The sequence below is a fragment of the Thermobia domestica genome, chromosome 12, assembly GCF_964235325.1.
Source record: "Thermobia domestica chromosome 12, izTheDome1.hap1.1, whole genome shotgun sequence".
Lineage (NCBI taxonomy): Eukaryota > Metazoa > Arthropoda > Insecta > Zygentoma > Lepismatidae > Thermobia > Thermobia domestica.
Window position 1 is genome coordinate 107,765,346 of NC_137465.1, and position 22,480 is coordinate 107,787,825.

Here is a 22,480-nt window from a genome sequence, read left to right on the forward strand (position 1 = left end):
AACTGGATCAGGATATTCTTGAAACCTTTTAATAATCTGCAGTATTTCTTATCGAAGGGTTCAAAGTACGTCTTGCTATTGTGTTAACTCACTTAACATCTTGGTTTACTCGGATTAGAATCAAAGAGTATTTTCTTGCAAAATATATTCGTGTCTATCTGTATTGCAGTACTAAAAATACTCATTAAGAAATAAGGGGAGCATAATCCTAATCTGAAACTGAAATATATTCAAATGTATAGTTGAAATTCATACTGATTCATCTACAGTTTTATGAGGATGGGGAAATTGCAGATTAAGGTTCTCCTCATATAACGAATATGAATGAAAACTTTGTTCTCAATATATTTGAATAAACTATTTTTTAATATAGATTTTCTTTTACAGATAAGGAACACATTCGAATACAACAAAAATAGTATTTTCAGTTTGGTCCTAACTCTAAATTACGAAAAATTAGCCAATTTGCGCTCCCAACTATAAACAAGTTTCTTTTTAAGAAAAGAAACTGAAGACTATTTACACTATTCGTAACATCTATTATTGTACCTGCACTTAGTTGGGCATAATATCAAAGCTAGATTGGAACTTATTTTAAAGCCACTTTGATTATTACAGTAGCGTTTATAAATTGAAAGAAAATAATGATATCGGCAATTTATTGAAGGCATAGTAGTAGTTATAGCTTTCAAATGAGTCAGAAAGTATTTTTGCTCTATCTGAATAAGAAATCACACTGTGTTTGAGAAGCAAATACTAAAACAGAGTTAGTTTAAGAAAACTTAGCAGAAAAAAGTCAATACGCCCCATATTCTTGCTTAGAATGACCCAAAATAAAATCTTATTAAATGTTCTCATGAACTCATATTAAAGACTAAATTAACACAAAAAATAGGTTGGATGTTTCATTCTCTTCCTGTATCTGGATCATATCAACGCATTCATCTGTAATGTAAAATAAACTAAGGGAATATATTTATAGTGGATAATATAATGAAATTAAGCTTACAGTTTTGAAGTATTCTCACCGTCTTGGACCTGCTCTTGTTTGATATAAGATGTTCTCAACCCACTAACTAACGTATGAACGTGAAATTCGTATGGATGAGTTGAGGCCAGGACGCTCAGATTTTCCTATAAAATACTTATGAGCACTACTAGTGGTGACATACCAATAACTGATTTTACGCATTTCTTTTTGTAGACAGAACAAGAAGTGGCATCCCTAAACAGGAAAGTCCAGATGATTGAAGAGAACTTGGAAAGATCAGAAGAAAGGTTGGGAACTGCTCTCACCAAGCTTGCTGAGGCCTCCCACGCTGCTGATGAGGCACAGCGGTAAGGAAATATTACATGCACATCAATCATGATCTATCATAATCATCAAACGAATGTAATTTACTACATCACTAATCAATAAGGAAGTAAGGGAATATCTTCATATCCTTTATTCAAATATATTTTTTGTAGTCAATCTTTGCTAATATTTCATTCTAAGAGTTATACAGCAATATGTAACAAGAAAGCGTCCAAAGACGTCGTGTTAGTGGTTAGGAGGGTACATGCCTCAACAAATTTGTCTATACATTGATTAACGTTGCTTAGACACTGAGACTGAACTTTTGATAATGACGATACTATGTCTTTCAAATAAATTGACCACGTTACGTCAGTGAGGGAAACATCTTTTGATAAAATGGGAGGATTTTTTAAAGAAATAAAAATGATCAATTTGTCTCTCATTTGCTTTTTTATACCATGAATTTGATGCAAGGTTTGATGTGGAATTCTAGTCGTTTTAATTATCACAAGCTGAATTGAGTAAAGGTCTAATTCGAATTTTGCCAATAGCAAATTAATCACTTGGAGGTGAAAAATTGAGTTTCATTGTATAAAATAGACTATTTTGCGTACAAACGTAGCACACACATAAATAAAAACAAAACACAAGACAAATAACGCAAATTTGTAATATATATACGTATATAAATTTTTAATAGGCATATTTACCAACTGATAAGACATTTTAATAACTATTTTATCTTGCAAAGTTCCATGTTTATAAGCTTCCCATGTAGTAATATTACTTAAATGTAAACAATATATCGGTGTTCTCTTTAAAGTGGCATAACATCGCAGTTTGTTACAAAACTCTACAAAAATCGTTGAAATGTGTTGCAAACGAGAAATTGGGTAGCAAAATACAATGTATCTTGACCATAATTTATTATCGAAGTAGGTTATTTCTGTTACAATGAACAGTGCGTCGTTGTCTTTCCTTCTTAATAGAATGGTTCTCTCTTGATGTCACATACACTTAGACATAGCCAGAAATAGATGTCTTCTCGATAAACCTGACGTTTCCCTTTAGATGCCTTACAGGTTGTTAGTAACACAAACCAATCCGGATGGCCTACATAACATAGCTGGAAATTGGCTGTAAAATTGACGGCAAAAAGACTGTGCTCACTTCAATGTATTATTGCTTCTGGAAATAAAGGGTTTCACTTACCTCACATTTCGAGTTGCAAAACTCCAGTCTCCTTTTCGAAAACTAGATTACTAGCAGAAACATTGGGCATAGCAGTATCCTCTTTTCTAAACTTCTATTTTCCCATAGTTGCTCAAAACTCTAGTAAAAGTTTCATAAATGGCACACCTATTTGTTTCATAGTATTGGCCCAAAAACAACATTTCACTGAAATGGCACAAGAAAAATAGTATTCGGATTAGAACTTATAGAAGTTGGGGATGCGAACTGAATCAACGTAGTGTTTGGCTACAATATAAGTTACAAAATGAACATTTACTTCAAATAAACTTATTGTGCTTTTGTCTTAAAAATGAAGATTCATATTGTGGACTTCATTATTCCAATTCTCCGTTTCTTGGGCATTACTGATTCTGTACTTAATAAAGCACAGGAACATTCGAAATCTCAACTACCAGCTTGGGCAATCTGTAGAATGACTCTGTAGAATGAACGTAGAACTGTCGAATGAAGTTCATTCTCTGTTACGAAATAATATGTAATTATCATTACTTGTTCTTTTGCTTACTTTTCACTACAGTTCTTGTTTGCGATATACAATAATTGTTTATTTCTATTGCTCCATGTTTACAGAACTCTCAAAATACACACTATTATTGTTTTCCATCCTGCTGGTAATGATACACAAAACTTATAAATTGCTATGCAAATTTAAATTTTGAGAAATGTTTTTAAAAATGTACTCTGGTACATACGTATATATATGCCCCAAAACATGACCCATCATTTTAAATACGTTGTTACGACCTCACTTAATTGTTACAACAGAAATCAATTCATAAATTTTTCTTAAGTGTTTCTGTAGAGAAAGAAGCAGGGTAATAAAATAGCAGTAACATACCGGGTAGTAATATATTACACTAGTACATACCGGGTAGTAATAGACAGATTTATAGATATTAAAAATACATCTATCAAAAATTGTATGTTTGAAATTTTCAGAATGTGCAAAGTATTGGAGAACAGATCCCAACAAGACGAGGAAAGAATGGACCAACTTAATAACCAACTGAAGGAAGCTAGGATGCTGGCTGAAGACGCTGATGGCAAATCCGATGAGGTAACACAAATCTATTAAATTATCTTGTGACATCACACAGAATATGGCAACTAATAAAAGGACAGTTTGGGAGGTGAATTAATTACCTAACATAAGCAACAAAGGTTCAAGTAATGCTAAGTTTGAAATACTGTCTTTCTTTCAAAGAATTTGTCATTTCAAATTCTAAAAGAACTATTTTCGGGACAATTCACACACTATTAACATTTAACCTCTCAAGATATCATTTATACTTCACTTTCATATACCAGGCTCTTTCAGTTAGTGTAAAATTAATCAAACCGACACTTGAAAATGTGCTTGTGTTATGTATATGTTGAATTAGATATCGAGCTTGCCAGGTGGATTTACTATATTTCAAACGTTTCTAGAGTTGAATTTATCCTATATATCGTAAACTCTGTTGATTTAAGCAAAAACTTCTTATATAACTATAGGGTGCTCGAGAAGCGCCTAACCATTCTGAGAAGGAACATTTGAATTCAAATGAGGTGTTTATAATATCAAAAAAGATGCTGTAAATCAAAGAAATCATAGCAATTGGACATGATAATCCTTCATATCCAAGAAGAGTTGCTATTTCTCTGTGGTGCACCTGAGCACACATTGCAACATTGCTGGGGTAATTGTATGCACCAATGCCAAAATGTGTTCACACAGGTATGCCAAATCCCTAATCTTCACATTCTACATCTACTCTTGATGTGACCTCATACAAAGAAGTCGAAGAACGTTATATCAGGCAAGCATGCTATCCAAAACCGTGGTGAACCTCGTCTAATTCAGCAATTACTGTGTTCAGGTGCATACAGATGGCAACTCTGCTTGGACATGGAGGCGGCCATGTCAAACTGCTGTGATTTCTTTGATTTACAGTTTCTTCTTTGATATTATAAATATTTTATTTTAACTCAACTGTTCCTTTCCAGAAATGGTTAGGAACTTCTCAGGCACCCTATATATATATATATATATATATATATATATATATATATATATATATATATATATATATATATATATATAAAGGGAGACCATTTATCTTGATACGCACGATGCAAGTATCGGCAGAGAACCTTGTCTGACATACTCTATGATACATAAGGTTGTCAGTGCTGCAAACCTAACATAAAGTGTTATTTTTTTCAAATATCACTACGTCAGGTTATTAAATGTTCCGAATCTACATGTTAAACGAAAACTCACAATGCTACATTTGTTATTCAAAGTTACAAACTAAGGACGCTACAGCATTACAAATATCCAAATTTTAGTGGCATCTACAGCAGCAATAACGCAAATGAGCACGGGCGTCTCTGGCGGGGAGGACAGGGGGGACGCAGGCAGAACAAATGAAAGTTATGTCTGTTGTTACAAATTAGGTTAATGTGATTAGAATGTCTCCCTGACGCGTGCACTTTCAAATATTTCTTGTTTAAAGTTACTCTTCTTGGTTAGTCAAACTAGTCTCGGCTGCAGGCACACACTCTTTTCATTGTTTAACCAGCAATAATTGGATTCCACGACGAAGAAAGACTGGAGAAGAGAAGGAAAGGATGGATAGAAAGTTGATTTGTGAATTAAGAAGGGAAATATATACAAAGATAGGGAAATATACAATAGAAGCAAAGGTTACAAGGGGAATTAAAAAGGATATAGAAATTTGAGTAATGTATATGAAGGTAAATTTCATTTAAATGGAAGGGAGCTAGGGAGAATATAGAAAATTCAGATGGAAATGTGCCTAAATGAGCGAATTACAACTTGAGGAAGATGGAAAGAATACATTGAGGAGCGGGACGATAACAAGAATACACTGTATATTTTAGATATTAAAACGGGAAATGAAGTATACGAGGATATTTCATTGGACAAGTTCAAAGTCATACTGCGAAATGAAGAACAAACCAGTAGATAATATACCTTTTGAGTTTATTAAGAATACAGAAGAAGAATGGAAATAAAAAATTCGATATTCGCAATCAAATCAAGAGTGCCATTGTAAGACATGTTTCAGAGAGTTAAGATTCTTTTTAACTAAAAAGTCGAAATATGTGAGGACTATAAAAGTAGATTGCTCCAAATGCGTTTAAGAACACTAAGTAGGAATTCACCGGTAGGAATATCAAAGTGAAGAAATTATCTAATAACCAATTATAAATAAACTAACATTTTCTTTTTTAGCCTACCAGTGATGGAAGAAAATTATGATGAATTGTGTTGTTAAGGTAGAAAGAAGGGATCCCGTTAGTAAAGTAGATTTCAATTTACACGTAATTTTGACGTAACTTTATTTGTGGTTCACTAGTATCCTAGTCATCCACGTCCCCCCCCCCAATTGTAACATGAAAGAGACGCCCATGCAAATGAGACAAACTAGGCAATGTTCATCTGAAGTGGATGATATGACAGGTCTGGAGTGAATACAAACAAAGTTATATTATATTGAAAATTTGACTTTTCTTCAGAAGTATTATTTGAAAAAAAAACTGTTTAGATAAGTACTTCATTCAATTGCGTAGATGGGTTTTAATAAATGCGGAAAATCTACAGCAATTTGATACCTCAAACTATTCTGGAGATACAGTAAGAACTGTTAAATTTTAAGATTTCAAATTACTGTAAACGGTATTATGGACTGTATATTTATTGGAAACAGGTACGTAATTTGATGTTATACATATCTAAACACTTTTTTGATATAAAAACCTTTGAAAAAATTAAAATTTTCAGTTCCTTGTACCTTCGTCTCGACTTCTTCGAAATACTTCATAATTATGATGACCCTAGATTCGACATTAAGTATTTGGATGTGCATTCCTCCGTCCATCTTACTTTGATTATTATTGTTCTGAACTCCTCAAGATTTGATTGTTTTTTGGTGTTTGTGGTACTGTTGCATCCTTACTTTGCAACACTGCATGACAAATGTTGTATTGTATGGTTTCGTTTTACATGTACTGAAGATTCGAAATATATACAATAATATGATGTTATGCTATTTGAAAAAATAATACTGTATGTTGGTTTGGCAACATTGTTAACCTTGTGGTATCACAGAGAATGCCAGACAATGTCCCCCTGCCAATGCTTGCATCGTACAAAATTTTAACTTTTTTATCCATTAATTTCAAAGTATCAGGATAAATGATACATTATAGGGTTCATTTATATAGGGTCCATTTATTATGTAGCCAAAATTCACTGGTAAAATCCTCTCACCTAAATAATAAAAAAAGCCCATATGAACATAGGGCGAAAAAAGCGTTGTTTCAAAATTACGGGATGCCGAAATCGAGAAAATTGTAACTTTGAGGCTTCCTAGCTCGAAAACTGAAATATCAACGGCGGCTTAAGACATAATAGAGGAACTAGTACGCTGTCTATGTAAACAACCATGTGTCAGAGTTGAGACGTATCGTTGCAACGGATTTTATAGTGGGAGCTGCAGTAGAGATTCCGCTCCTCCTCCCCTCTCTCAGAAATCATATGCGCCGGTACAATCCAACTCTCAAGCATGGTTATTTAGATAGACAGTGCACTTGTTCTTCTAATATTTGTTTAACCACCTTTGATATCTCTCATAGTTTTCCAGCTAGGCAGCCTCAAAGTTACAATTTTTACGATTTCGGCATATATATAATGCGGCTCGGGGAAGACTTCCGGATTTATTATGTAGAATGGGTTGGGATCCGATCATGGGACAGTATGTAAATAGTTTATATTCGGAATGCAGCAGGGGGAAGTTTCTTTAATGTGGTCATTGCATTGCACTGCATGAAAATGTTGAACTTACTCGAAAGTTAGAAAATAGTACTTATCATTATTACCGCCCCCCGACCTGCTCATATATTGATAATAGTATTATTTTCTAAATGATATATCATACGTATCTTCTGTTGTTTAACCAAAATATTTTCTAGAGTTTGAGTCCCGAAATTGATGTTCTTGGAACTACATATAGCATATGTCCTCAAAACGATGCCCAAAACAAAGGCACTTGTTTATCACAACTTTTAAAACTATTATCTTGTTTTTAAAAGAATATTTTACTTAAATATTTAATATTTTTGCCTCGTAAACTTGAACTAACAAGATAAATTTGAATAATTGTCTGTATATGATATCACTTCAATTTGTATTGATTAGTGCCAATTAATGGCTGTGAAGGTTCTATGATTCTACGAAAAAGATCCAAAACTTTCGATATGTTGTTAATAAATTTATTTTCTTAAGTATACATATTATATCCATATTTATTTCTATGTATTAATGAAGTATTTAAGTATGTAATAACGAAATCTTTCTATATTACTTATATTTACCTACGGCTAAACAAAGTGTTGCGATTTTACGTAAACTGTAATGCAGGATCAGGATATGAACTTTCTGTTCTATACTGTTTTATTTTAATATATGTTACTGTTTATTTGTTCACTTGTATTCTAACTTGTCCTGTGATATCTCAAGGTGTCCCGTAAGATGGCTCAAGTTGAAGACGACCTGGAAGTAGCTGAGGACCGAGTAAAGTCCGGCGACTCGTAAGTATAACTCCTACAATTTCTATAAATTTATAGTTTTTAATGGAATTTTTAGTTGTGTATGATTGCCTTTGTAAGTGTCACATATATACAAGCATTTTCGTTTTGTATAGGCAAAGTCTATAGCCATCTATTAAACGTAATATACTTAATAGGCTTAAGTACAACGTAAGAAGGGTTGAGGCTACAGATTACCAACTGAAATACATAATACTACGTTGATATTGTGTTCTAATATATAGAATTTTTTCGCAAAAATCTTGTGTCTTCATGAATGTTTACTGTGGACGTTAAGATATGAAACCTTGAAGTGAACATTACGTAAACAAGAATAAGAGAGGACAATCTCCAAACGATAAAAGCGAAGAAAATACAACATTATTCAAACACTACACTACACACACACACACACACACATAAAAACTGCACTCAAATTGTCCTTCATTCTGAAGTTATTTACGAAACTATTTTCACCAAATGGAAAGAACTTTTGTTATTGACTGTACATTTTATGTGTGTATTCAATCGCAATTGAGAGAAATGGATCTACCCTGACTCTGCCAATATATACAAGCTATATTATCACTATTGAGATTCACAGTTCCTAGAGCAAATAGTTATATTCTTTTATAGATCAAAACTCCGGTACAGTTCATTCAATTGTACTGGGGAATAGAGATAACCTATCATTATTCTATCTTAGTAACAACACTTTAATAAGACTTGCGATAACTCATACATAGGAGCCATCATAAAGTATCCTAGATCGAGGCTATGTTTTTAAAAATTCCCACAAACACAATATTTTAAGCAATTATCAAATTTAACCATTTCTCATATATATACATCAAATACTTTGAGATATCAAATTACTTTTAATGGTATTAAAATCTTTATATCTACTGGAAACCGTGTACGTGATTCGATGTGATACTCATCTAATTTTTGTTGTTTGATTTTGGGATATTGCCTTTTGAGTGAAAGGCCATAAGTTCGTGAACTTTCTGGCTATTAACAGATAATTAATATTATTTTAGAGATCTTCCTGCCCTCGGTATGCTCTCTGTTTCATTGAACATATTTTTACGTCGCCTTCATTTTCCTTTTTAAAAATTATAGGTATGCAACTTTAAAATATATGATATATTTAATTTTGTTTAGAATTTAGTATCTGCTTATATTATTTAGATGAAACACTTCATCGTTATATCTACCTTGTTAATTAAATACGTACGAAAGTGACCAAAGTAAGGTTCCTACATTTAATGGATAATGTAATTGCCATTTCCACGTTCATGAAGAATATTTAATTTTGTTGGTTTCAAAAACTTTTGTGCACCACTTGTAGCAATAGTTTGTTAAAAAATAAAGTATAAGTATTTGAGTATTAATTAAGACACAAATAATTTTTAGTTCAATAATATTTTTAAATGTTACACTAAATTCCTTAACTTTTATGAAAGCGGAGATGACTTACTCTTTGTGAACTATTTTCAAAAAATAATAAATTGTGTTGTTTTTTTCAACTTACAGTTCATGAGTTCGGTCAACTGATATGGCGGAAAAAGGAAACTCGTTGTTTCCGTTGAATGAATCGAAATCACTTTTTTAATTATACTTTTTGTCTATAATGAACTATTAAATTTAAATATTCTTTTCCATAGATTATAAATAATTATTTTGAAAGATTGAGGATTAATTTTGTAATTTCCATTATCTAATTGTACAGAAAGATCATGGAGCTGGAAGAAGAGTTGAAAGTTGTCGGCAACAGCTTGAAATCCTTGGAAGTATCCGAGGAAAAGGTATGTTATTATGGAGTTTATTATTCAAATTAAATACTAAGTAAAATTCTTAGAATGTAATATTTGGCAAAAGATACTAGATACAAGTATACTACATCTTTAGTATTAATTACTCGTTAAACACTTTTCGTCACTGCAGAACCAGAGAGGAATAACATGCAAAAACTAACCCTAACATATATGTTATAATGATTGTGGAAATATGTTATGTTTTATATCAAGAACACAATACACTCAAACTTAATTAAATTTAATTTTTGGATAAATTTAGCTCATTTCTTTTAAACTCAATTCCAGTTTCACTTAATTTAGTTAACTTGCTTTTAATTTAACTCCTAATTTTAATTCAATCTAGTTTTCTTATTGGAGGTTTCTACCCAAATTACGAATCTAACTTACTTATTATGATCAAGCAAGATGGAGGAATAAGCAAGTAGAAGAAAAGTAGAGTGACCAGTTCCTTTCTTTGAAATTCAAAAGTATATAAGGGGAACTGAAATTGAGGGATAGTTTTAGTAATCGGATCAGGAATGTAATGTATGCAAGAACGACTAACAAATCACAAATATTGAAGAAATAAGAAATACCGTATTGCAATAATAATTACTTTAACTTCAGATTAATACAAAAGTTTTTTTCTTTAAATACAAAGATTAGCTAATTGATTTTAAATATCATTCAGGGTATTTGGGTGTATACGTTTCATAATAGTCATACACGTTAACTATAACTATGGAAACCAGTCTGTATCCAAATACATTTCTCCCTTCCGAGAAGAACCTTACAGAACAAAATGAAGTCAAAGATTTGGTTTCTTCTAGACCGATTATTCATCTCTTGGCAACTGTCATTTGTCATCTGTCATGTTTTACAGTCACGTCATTTGTCATCCTGCATTTACATAAATTTTGAGAGATATTGATTTTATTATTTAATGCAACAAAACTAAATATTTTACTATTTTTATATTGATTTCTAAGTTATTGCTACATCTTGAAAAGAGAAAGAAGGTATGAGTATTTTTGGTCATTTCAAACCATTTGTCATTTGTTTCAAATTAGTGAAACAAAAAAAATGATGTTCCGAGAAAATTCAAAGGTTTTAGAATAATGTACAACTTCCCGCATGCGAATGTTAGGGTGCAGGTTTGCTCTTGTGTGTTTTTTGGGGGAGGAGGGCGGGGAGACAATTCATCATTGAAAATGGAACAACTGAATTTAATTATACCATAATAACGGCAAAATGATCCGACACAGAATAAAATTTAGTCTACAATGGTAGTTATCTTGTTTGCGCCCTAGCAGTTGGGGGAAATGAGTACCACGGGAATAATGTACAGTATTATCAATGTATCAACACTCTGAAATTTTAGATATTTTTCTTGAAACAGCTGTCATTATTGCTTTGTTCCTAAATTTTCTTTCTAAAAGTCATTCAAGATCTCTCTTTGAATTCTGAAATGAAATTTCTAGTTTTACGTCCTGTGGTGATGTCTTTCAGACTAAAGGGATTAATTAAAGTGAGTGATTATGAAATAATTTGTGGAATGAGAATGTGAAAGGACCTTAAGGAAACATAGATACGATCTTGTTCACAACAAGTTCACCTGGCTTGGAATCAAAAAAGGGATCTGTAGCACCAGATGTCATCGCTCTTCCACGGAGTCATTCATTGTACCCTTGATGTCCTCTTTCATCCAGAGTTAATCTTTAATATGGATATTATTGGTAAAGCATAGCCAACGACTATCTCCATCGAGATAGATTGACATGATCCACAGCTAATGTGGAGATAAAACCAAGCCCTTTTGCTTTAAGCACGTATAAGAGCACCAAACTCCGTCCATCCTTACCTTCAGATTTCCTCAGATATCTATTTTACGGACGCTTTTTGAACCCAAGCTGCTTTGGACCTAGAACTGGTATTAATGACAAAATTTCAATTAAAGTAAACAATCAAGCCATTAATTTTTGATGATTTGCTGTAGATCTATTTAAAAATAGTTACTTCAAGTATAGGCATTTATGTTAATTGCGTTAAAGTTACTTAGTACTCAAGACGTTGGCTGCAACTCAATGTTGCGAGACCAAGTCTAAATATGATTGAGAGAGGAAGAAAGGCTGTTCGTGATGTTTGGTCGTGAGGCTTGGGCTTCCAATTCTAAAGATATAAAGTATAATGAGTACAAGGAGTTCCAAAATTATCGAATATATTTTGTTATTTACTTTAAATTATCTTTTGTTCAAACGTAACATAGTAGTTTTTCACTTTCAAACTTCACTATGCATAAGTTTGGAGAGTCTTGTACATCTTTATCTGCCCGTATGTCTATTGGGAGGTATCAGATGTAAAACGGTTTGATATAGCGAAAAGTGAAGGGCACTGGTATATCTTACGTTTCGAATATTGTATTCTCGTAGTTTGGAAATTCATCTTAGTTTTACAATATGAACGGAAAACTAACTTCTTACTTATATATCACAACGTAGGGTCTATACAATTTTGAATTTATGCCAGCTTTTTTTTTCTTTCTTCTTTTTTTTCTTTTTTTTTTTACAAAACTCACAAACGAATTGTTAGCTTTAGTTTTCCTTGTGTTTAATTTTTCAGTATAAATTTAATAAAGACATTTTTTTCATTCCATTACAGGCCAACCAGCGAGTTGAAGAGTACAAGAGACAGATCAAGACTCTAACAGTCAAGCTAAAAGAGGTAATCGTGTCAATATAATAGTAATTCTAGAACATTATTTAGACGCAACACTTCATCAATCTTGCTATAGTACGCTTTTAAAAGTAACATTAGAATGTTTTTTAAATATAATAATTCAGGAATCTTACTTTAGTACTCTTTCAAGAGTAAGGCTACAACATTATTTAAACACAACACTACCACTTTAGCTATAGTACTCGCCGTTGTTATAGTGGAACTCAAGTGTGAGATACTGCAATAATTTACGTATAAGAAAACAAATATTTGATGTATGAAATTAAGGTTAACAAACTCTTCTCAATATATATACTTGATATATATATATATATATATATATATATATATATATATATATATATATATATATATATATATATATAGATATATATCAATGATCAATGCGTAAAAATATCAAAAAATTCTATTTCCACGACAAATGTAATTTTATTTACTGAAACACTTTCCACAACTTGAGTTTTTGTATGGCATATGAAATATCTGGATTTAGTATAATAATATTCTATCTCCTATCAAAGAATTACTACAAGTAATAGATCTCCTTCTCAACGCCCATAGTCTTCGACCCCGGAGCTTGGGTACACTCACTCAGTCCATTCAATAATTCTACCAAATCTTTTAATACTTCGACATCACTCGATATAGAGGAGACATTGTCTTCTAAGACTTGCGTTTATGAAAGTCCTCTTAAAATGTTCACTCAAATATTTTATGAAAACTTTTTACATTCCAACTGAAGACAAGGCGGTTAACATTCCAACTGAAGACAAGGCGTAACATTCCAAGTGGTTAAACAACTAAGGAAACGTTCTTGATATAAAAATATTATTACACTTCAATAGGGAGTGATCCTTTTACTGACTACAGTTGTGTAGTATTCAATACCTTTAAACTAAATTGATCAAGTTAAATCGCCAATCTCACTGATGTTAAATGAACAATCTTCAACTACCTTCGACCTTTTGAAAGCCGACATTTACCTTTCCATCCATGATACATACAAATAACTTCATTCATTACTGGCAACTTACGAAGTATATAACTTTCTATTTCTCACCCACCAAATCTTAAGAAAATTGTTGACTTCTGCGAAGGTCGCTGACAACTGCAGCAGTACAATAGTGCAACAAGATCCTTAAACAATCTCAAGTTCGATACATACCTAATAATGTCCGTCTAATGGAGATACAGAACAACTGTTTGTGGACTTTCTAACTCGAAAATTTCAGTGATACTACAAATCTCACTGAAAAGTGAATATATTCCTGTGGTTCTACGATGAAAAGAAACATACTTTGAAAATATCTTGATTATAGTTTAGAGTATTTCCATAACCGACATTGAGAAGTTATGAAGTTTAAAGTTTCAAATTTTCTACTAATCTAGTCATCGTACCTGTAAGTGTTCTATTACTGGCAGGTTCCTTACCCTAAAACTTAGAAGCTGCAGTAATGATTCTTTCTAGTAATTTCTTCGTCTTGAGATAGCAGTCACACTATATCATACCATTCGTAAATTGTAAGAATTTCTTCTTTCTTCATTCTCCTTACATCATACTTTCTATTAAGGGAATTTAATTCATAATAGTTAAGAACACTTAAGAACACTCAAAATTCTTACAGATAGTCTTCATCCACTATTGATTATCATTGTAACTAGAGAAAGAATTTCAGTATTTACACTATAAATTTTCAGCTTAGGTGCCATAACTGAATATAACTATCTTACCAAGATGTAACTTGATCATTAAAAATATATGTTAGGGACAGATTGTTTGAACTCAGTATAGATACACGCAAATATACATAACCTCTATAATAGCAAGTTACGAGAAAATATACATTACATGCACTTTGGATTTAGGTGTCCAAATCAGTTACTACAGTGCAGCATAAATGTTATAGCGGGTTTGAAAATTGTACACTACACTGTAGATTTTTCATTGAAATTATAAATATATCACTGCAACATGTAAATTAAATTTCACTGATGTCAAACATGAGAAATATGTTTAAATGAAAATAATAATCGTTCATTTTAAACTAATAGGTAATAATATTTGTAATAATAATTAATTATTTTAGTATCAACTTTATTATTCTTTTTATTTTTCGATTTATTTTAATAATAATGAAGTTTGGAAATGTGAACTGTTGTAATGTTACGTAAAATTTCTATAGTATTCATCAAAATAAGATATATATATATATATATATATATATATATATATATATATATATATATATATATATATATATATATATATTGACAAATCATCACAGCTTTCCCTAGTTGTACACAAATGTACATTTTTAAAAATTTTCTTTCAGAAGCACTGAATTGACGTTTACAAGCGACGGTAACGATATTATTTTTAACTACTTCTTTCACTTATTTTCTAGATTATGCAGTTTCCTTCTTTTGAGGTTTGTGTATAGGATGTTCATCAGCCCTTCGACTATTTTTCACAACTTTCAAAATATTGGACACATCAAACAAATAAATTTATCTGCTTAATTATTTACTACTCAGCGAATAATTTGTATTGTCGATATTTACTCCATTGTCAAAGAATACAACTTCAATTTCCTTATAATTTTGTAGGTTTAGACAACGAACTCAGAGTGAGTGAAGAACACTGACTACCTTGATCAGTTGAGTTCTTTACATACAAGAAAATTATACGTTATTTGATTTCTGCAATATTTCTAAAGGAGTGAAATAGATTAATTATTTATAACAAGCGCACTGTACTTCATGCTGTTGGCAATGCATCGTTCAGTGGAGCAGGCATATGATTACCGTGTATGTATATCTGCCTCATAATCAAATATATTCACACTGAAGAAATATGGTTAACTCATGTCTAATTTTGATAACTGTTCTTTATCTCTGATCGAGCAAATCCATCACTGTAAAATAGTAAAAAAATATTTTTTCACCATCCAAACTCATAATTCCTTTTTTTTAATACATTGTATACCATTCCTCCAATTGAAACATTATAGTTTTTCACTTTAGAATTAGCATCTGAGTGTCATGGATATAATTCTCCATCACTCATTGTTTCCTTTCTTGATTTCTCCGACTTCATTACTGATTGTAAATATGGTGTCGAAATGTCGGCAAAACTTTAGTCCTAGCATATTTAATAGGAGATTTAATGTCATTAAGAAATAAAGTTAGTTTACATGAGAATATATTGTGATGCTGTTAATAGCATCAAATTCATCGTGACATATAACCTACTGTAAATATTTTCTGGAAGAGTTACAATAATTAAATTAAAATAGTTGATAATATCGAATAACTTAAGTGCCTCTTTATATTCCGTTTTCCTCGGTTACTATACAATTCATACAGCAATTGTTTTCAAAAGCGTTCTCAATTATTTAATTGTTTAAAGTGCAGGTAAACATTGTCAATTTAATATCTTGTGGTTTTATATGAATATTAAAATATAGTTTATTTTCCTTTCAATTTAATGTTTTTTATGGTAATAGGTAAAATGAAAATTATAACATGTAAAATAGAGCGGGATGACTTTATTAGAATTTTCAACCCTGCGTACAATGTTGAGGGATGAAAGACAACGTACAATGTGATTGATAGAATTTATTCATTATGTGGAATAGTGTGACACTCGAGAGAACAGAGTGTTGCTATGGGAAGAGGTGTTGAGACATCAATTCCAAAGTAAAAGAATTAAACCAAAAGTGAGACATCGAAAAATAATGGTGTTCAATTATATAACGTAAGTTGTCAATTATTTACCTATTATATTCTCTAGGCTGAAGCCCGAGCAGAATACGCTGAGAAGTCTGTTAAGAAACTCCAGAAGGAGGTGGATAGGCTTGAAGGTAATAATTCGTTTGCACAAATAACAGTATATTGTGGATCAACAGTTGGGACAGTTCTCGCTCTTTGTTTTATACTAGCTTAATACCATAAAATAATGCTATTTAAACTTGTTGGGTTACAGCTACTAACACATCTTACCATTTAATTAAAAGTAAAATATTTTTGATTTATTTACCAAATTTAAACACGCATGAGTTTTTTGGTAAAGGATTAATAAACAAATTGTGACATCATGTAATCAATTAAACAAAACGTTTAGTCATTCCTGAATTTAAATCTCTATTTTAAAGAATAGAATTACACTTTAATGTAAACAAAATCGTTCAGTTTATAAATCAAAACTTATTAGTAGGTAATTTTACTAACATGAAATATTTATATGTAAACGAACTCCTGCTTTCAGTTAGCATATTAGTGGTCACTTTACTGAGCTGGTCACTAGTCTTAACAGAAGCATTTCCATGTTGACAACCCATATAAGAGCAACTTCAATTAAGATAGTCAAGCAGAGACGAAATATAGTCCATAAGGGTTAATATCCTGACCAGACATCATATTTCTTGGGCTATGTATTTATTTGATAAAATTAAATTGATATTAAAGTTCAATAGTAAAATGTTTTAATTGCTTAAAATTATCCAAGATCTCCTGTCTCACCGCGGTCCGTAATCAGGATCTTGTGAATAGAAAGCAAGCGTATCAATAATTTATCCGTACTCGAAAAAAGTATATTTGAGCGCATAGATGACGAAATGAAATACGTAAATTATGATATACTTCTCAGTGTCAACTATATCGCGTATTACCGTTATTCAAAGTTTAAAAAAAACGCATAAAAAGGAAAACAGAAAAAGAATACACCTTCCTACCTCTGTGCAGGATAAGCTGATTCAGTTGTTATTGTAAGTAGATGTGATTTGGATTCCGTTGATTCGAAAACACATACGCATATGTAAAATGTTTAATAAGGGAAAGCTACAGTGTAGGGAAAATTTGTTTTAGAATAAATACTTAGTTTGACAGATAAAAGACTTTAGTATTGTCAAGAAAAAAGTGTATTCTAAGCAATTAGTATAATTGTAAAGTATGCAAATTAATAGACAATACAGGAATTTGACTTGAAAACAGAAGCCAACTTGTTTCGTTGAGTTCATCCACCTTTCCCTGTGGATATATCAAAGAAAGTAAATGCAATTACTTAGTAGGAATGACTAAAATATCTTATTGATATCATTAACGCTATGATATTGTTTCTCTTTTACCTTAATAAGGTGTTAACTAACTTATTACGCTAAGAAAATACCAATTAATGATTAAAAATTACTCTTCTCTTTTACCATAAATATAAGTTCACATTAAAAAGAATAATTAATACAAGAATAACTTGAATTGCATGAATTTATCTACACGTATTGTACAGATGGGACTGCAAATCCATTATAAATTGTGTAGATAAACATTGATTTTCTAAAGTATTTAAGATAATAGTATTTTTAATGATTATTTGCTTATTATAGTGTAGATTCTATTTTATCAGGATTTTTAACATTTGAAGAATATTCGAAAGCAATGAAAAAGGCAACTTTTAGGGTACGTTCATTTAGACCACTTCTTATTTCTAATAATGAATTTGGATATAGTCAACTTCAATCGTATTAGTCTTTCCTACAAAAGCCCTTTATTGCAAAAAATCAAATATTAAAACTAGACCTACGAATTAAACAATTTTGTAAAAAACTACTTTTCAAGGACTAATAATTCATATTTGTATTATAAATTTATTTATCTTATTAATTGATCCTTCACGGATTTCTGAATTTGATTTTATAATAACAAAAATTGGTAGTACTACAATTTTATTAGATTGAATGCATAGCCTTCATTTATCTTTCTCTAAAATTAAAGTCACAAACAAGAAACAATTCAAAGCAGTAAATATCTTTTTATTGCTAATTTATTGTTTCAACAACGGATTTAATCTGAAGATTTCCAATCACTCAACGAGTTCATTTATACATTTTAACTTGACATAATATAACAGAGAAAGCATAACATTACGAATATACCTAATAAAATAAAATGTATCACTATAAATTTGCATAAAATTAATTTTTAGGCAATCGGTTATAAGCTTAAATATAACCTACATAAATCACAAAACTCCTAAAAGGCATTGAAGTTAATATAACCTAATAAGGAAATATAAATAAACCTTAGAAAGATTCTCCTTATATTTATGGTTAGCAAAATATGAAAACCACGTATTGATTAAACAAAAGCACATGCATCCCTCCCCTCTTGTCTAGTCAGTAATGCGTGAGCTTTGAAGCACGTGGTCGCGGGTTTAATTTTCGATGGGAAAGCATTGAACGTATTACGGAGGTTTGGATTCCAGGTTAAACTCTAGGTTTGCATCTCATATCACTTAGGGGCTGAAAAGAGCTTCAAGAAAAGAAACATACAAACAACAATACCACATATATTGCAAGCACTTTGCAATCAAAAATTAACTTCAAGAAACAAGTATACAACAAAACCACAAGACGAAGGCACTAAATAGTAGCACATTGCTATTAAGGTTTATTTTTAGCAAACAACAAATATATACAGACTGCAAATACTTTGTCAAGGCTTGATCACTTCTTCGGCAAGATATGTCTGCTAATTTGTTAACTTCGTTTATATATATATCTTTCTCTAGCATTATTTCCCTTTTCACTCTCCGACATTCCGTTGATAAGCAGCTTGAGGCTTGAAAGTTAATCGTCTCAATTTAATGGCTTATATGTATATGTGCTTAGTAAAATAATATTTGAGTACCTTATGTAATTCTGTTAGATAAAAAAACAAATACAAAAGCCACCGGGCTTATTAAACTAATTACCTTAGTTTTATTAATAAAATGATATCAAAAATAAAATATTTTAATGCATCTCTTTTGGATTCCACTAAACCGTTATTTAGAATAAACTGCCCTTGTTTATTTTCAACCTTTCAACAGTTCTGCCTTGATCTTTGTAGAATATTCCTCTATTTTTTGCAGTCCTATTAGTTTTCGAAATATCAATATATATATCTAAGTAGTAATATTACCTAAAAACTGTTTCCTTTAAATATAAAATAATGTTTCCTTTTTGTTGGCTTTCTTGTGCTTTATTGTATTTATACTGTGGATTATTTTTCTTTTAAATTATATTATAAAACAAATAAACTTATTCAAGTGAAGACTATAATATGTGAGTGTTTTCTATATTTTTGCTTGATTTTTTAAATGTATATTCGTGTGTTTACGAATTAGTTATACAAAAGAGAACAACTCAATGAGAGTTCACCTAATGTTAAAGAACCAACAGCAATCATATTCGAAAATATTATATTCGACTTCTTTCTCGAATATTGAGTATTCATGAATGTACAGGACTGATAATATATGTTCTGTATATAATTTCATGATTTCGTTGCTGATTGAGATTCATTTGAAGGGTAATAAAAAACGATAACACAAAATAGTAATTTTAAAACATTATAGCCCTCACGACACTGAAACTTTGTATAACTAATTTTTAAACACATCGTATTTTAATGTGTGAATCGTTATGATTTTAACAGATATGTATAAAATATTAGCATATAACGCTCTTTTGACTTCTAAGCTTATACTTCTTTTGCTATTAATAATAATAAAATAAAAACAAAAATGCTATTTTTTCATTAACTAGATTATCTTTTTTTATTATTAATTTTCGAAGGAAAAGAAAAAATAGGAATTAATTTATATTAAAGGCAGGGGGTGTGTTTGCTAACAAAACTCCTTCCTATTCCTTCCAGACGACCTATTCCATGAGAAAGAGAAATACAAGGCAATCTGTGATGATTTGGACCAAACCTTCTCAGAACTCACAGGCTACTAAACTTCTACGGTCTGCAAGAACTTCTTCTTCTACTACTACTGCTATCTGTCTGTCAATATTATTCCGATGTCATTTTGACCTTACAAACAAATTATTTTTTCATACTTTCTTTTTTCTCTATAAAGTGAAAAGCACTGTCACGCTGAAATTGTTATTTTACAGATAAATAATTATTCGGTGTTATAAATACAAATTGTAGTGCATCTGCGTAAAATTATGTGTCTTTGGACAGGTAATAATAATAAAAAACTTAACTATAATAAGATCATATAACAAGCAATATTATATATTTAGTACTACTGCTACTACTACTACTACAGCTATTTTTCTATATTTTATATTTTTTCGTTTTCTTTTGCCATGTTTGGCTTCACGATCATAATGATTAATCAATATAAAATAATGAATTTGGCTGTCAATAAAAGCTAACATCGCTTTTTTTCTTCTGACAAAAAAGCAAGGTTGAACTCATTTTCTCATTTATTAACCAACAACAATGAACAACAACAATATAACTTTTGGAAGATTTCTCTAATGATAACAATTGCCTATTGTTCCTCTTTCACAGATGAACTGGGTATCAACAAAGACCGTTACAAAGCTCTGGCAGATGAAATGGATCAGACATTTGCTGAGTTAGCAGGATATTAAAAAATGTTATTAAGAGGAAATTCGAAACTTTGCAAACAAATATACACAATAAACACAAAATATATTCATATGTATACTTTGCTTTTATTCTTCTGAGAAGTTGAAGAAGAGTCTTTCAATAGCGCGCGACAGTTGTTTATATCTTTCTCTCTAGGATCAGCGAGTATCTTTTGTCTTTTTCTTAATCAATTATTTTGATCAATTTTTATTTTGTTTTTAAATCTTCGAAAAGATATAACAAATATAATTAGTTGTATTTGCTTTCGAAAGTAAAGAAGTTCTTTGCAGTTTATATGTTTATTTCTTACGGCCTACGTATTTATAAGAAAAGCATTGACACCTGCTTGTAAAACATATATTGTTGAAGGCTATGGTTTAGAATTTAAAACTAAGAAGGGAAAAGGAAATCTTTTATACATCACAGCCATATTTGTGCCTTTTTTGCAACAAACGATATGTAATATATATGCCTAGCATATTGTAAAAAAAAATAATGTTTTTAAAACGTGTTTCGTATGAGTAAAAAGAACTTTGTTATTGGAGAAATTTTATGTTTGAGAAACATACAATAAAAACATTTTTTTTTGAAAAATATACTGGTTGTTGTCCAAATATTTTTATTTTTCATTTGATTCGATTCTCTACCTTCATTATTATTATCTCGGCTTATTCAACTGACAAACGTTGAACGAAGCATGTAAAAACTCATGATCTTGTGAAAGAAGACACTTGGACTGACTATGTCGTGTGACATCACACAATATTTACGATCAATGTGCTCACAAGTTACGAACTTTTTGATGATACTTTGAAGTATTGCTGCAATTAAGTAATAAAGTTCTAAATAAAGCTCTAGCAGAATAATGGAATTAAATTCCTTATACGGTTAGTGTTTTAGATTTATTGCGAAGAATACCTCGTTATAAATTACTCAGTAACAACATTACTGATCTTATGAATAACGCTATGATGTTTCTTTTTCATTTACTGTTATCGGTTTATTGTACACAGAATGTATGGTTATTTCTAATATATATATTAAAAGATTGGTTAAAAATCTTATGAATCTTTATTATTTCTTTTCATCCAAGTGCTTAACTTATCATAAAACTAGATTTATTTCGGTAAATTTGTGTTATTGTTCCGATAAAAAGACTTTTATCCTCTCAAATAATATCGGAGTAAATTACTCTGTAAATCTGCAAAAATTAAAATTCCAACTGTTGCATTGTCGACAATTTAAAGATGTGTCTGCTACTCATTCTGTTTTTGGAACTACGGATAACTTAAGTGAAAATAACATCTGAATAGAACAAAATCTTATTATTACTTATCTGTGTTATAGTTTCGGGAACACACCTTGGCTTTCA

At 30.8% G+C, this 22,480-nt stretch overlaps 1 protein-coding gene across 2 annotated transcripts in view; it reads left to right on the plus strand.

Annotated features, from left to right (window-relative positions):
• The window catches only part of Tm2 (tropomyosin 2), a 42,881-nt gene extending 20,709 nt beyond the window's left edge, over nt 1-22,172 (plus strand). The window contains exons 4-10 of one of the 2 annotated variants that reach the window (XM_081733984.1): nt 1,205-1,338; nt 3,494-3,611; nt 8,082-8,152; nt 9,882-9,957; nt 12,607-12,669; nt 16,478-16,547; nt 20,377-22,172. In XM_081733984.1, coding sequence (XP_081590110.1) covers nt 1,205-1,338; nt 3,494-3,611; nt 8,082-8,152; nt 9,882-9,957; nt 12,607-12,669; nt 16,478-16,547; nt 20,377-20,459 — 615 coding nt within the window. In that variant the 3' untranslated portion in view covers nt 20,460-22,172. The remainder of the gene's footprint in view (nt 1-1,204; nt 1,339-3,493; nt 3,612-8,081; nt 8,153-9,881; nt 9,958-12,606; nt 12,670-16,477; nt 16,548-20,376) is intronic. The other variant, XM_081733983.1, reaches the window with a different exon arrangement.
• Nucleotides 22,173-22,480: the final 308 nt, after the last annotated feature.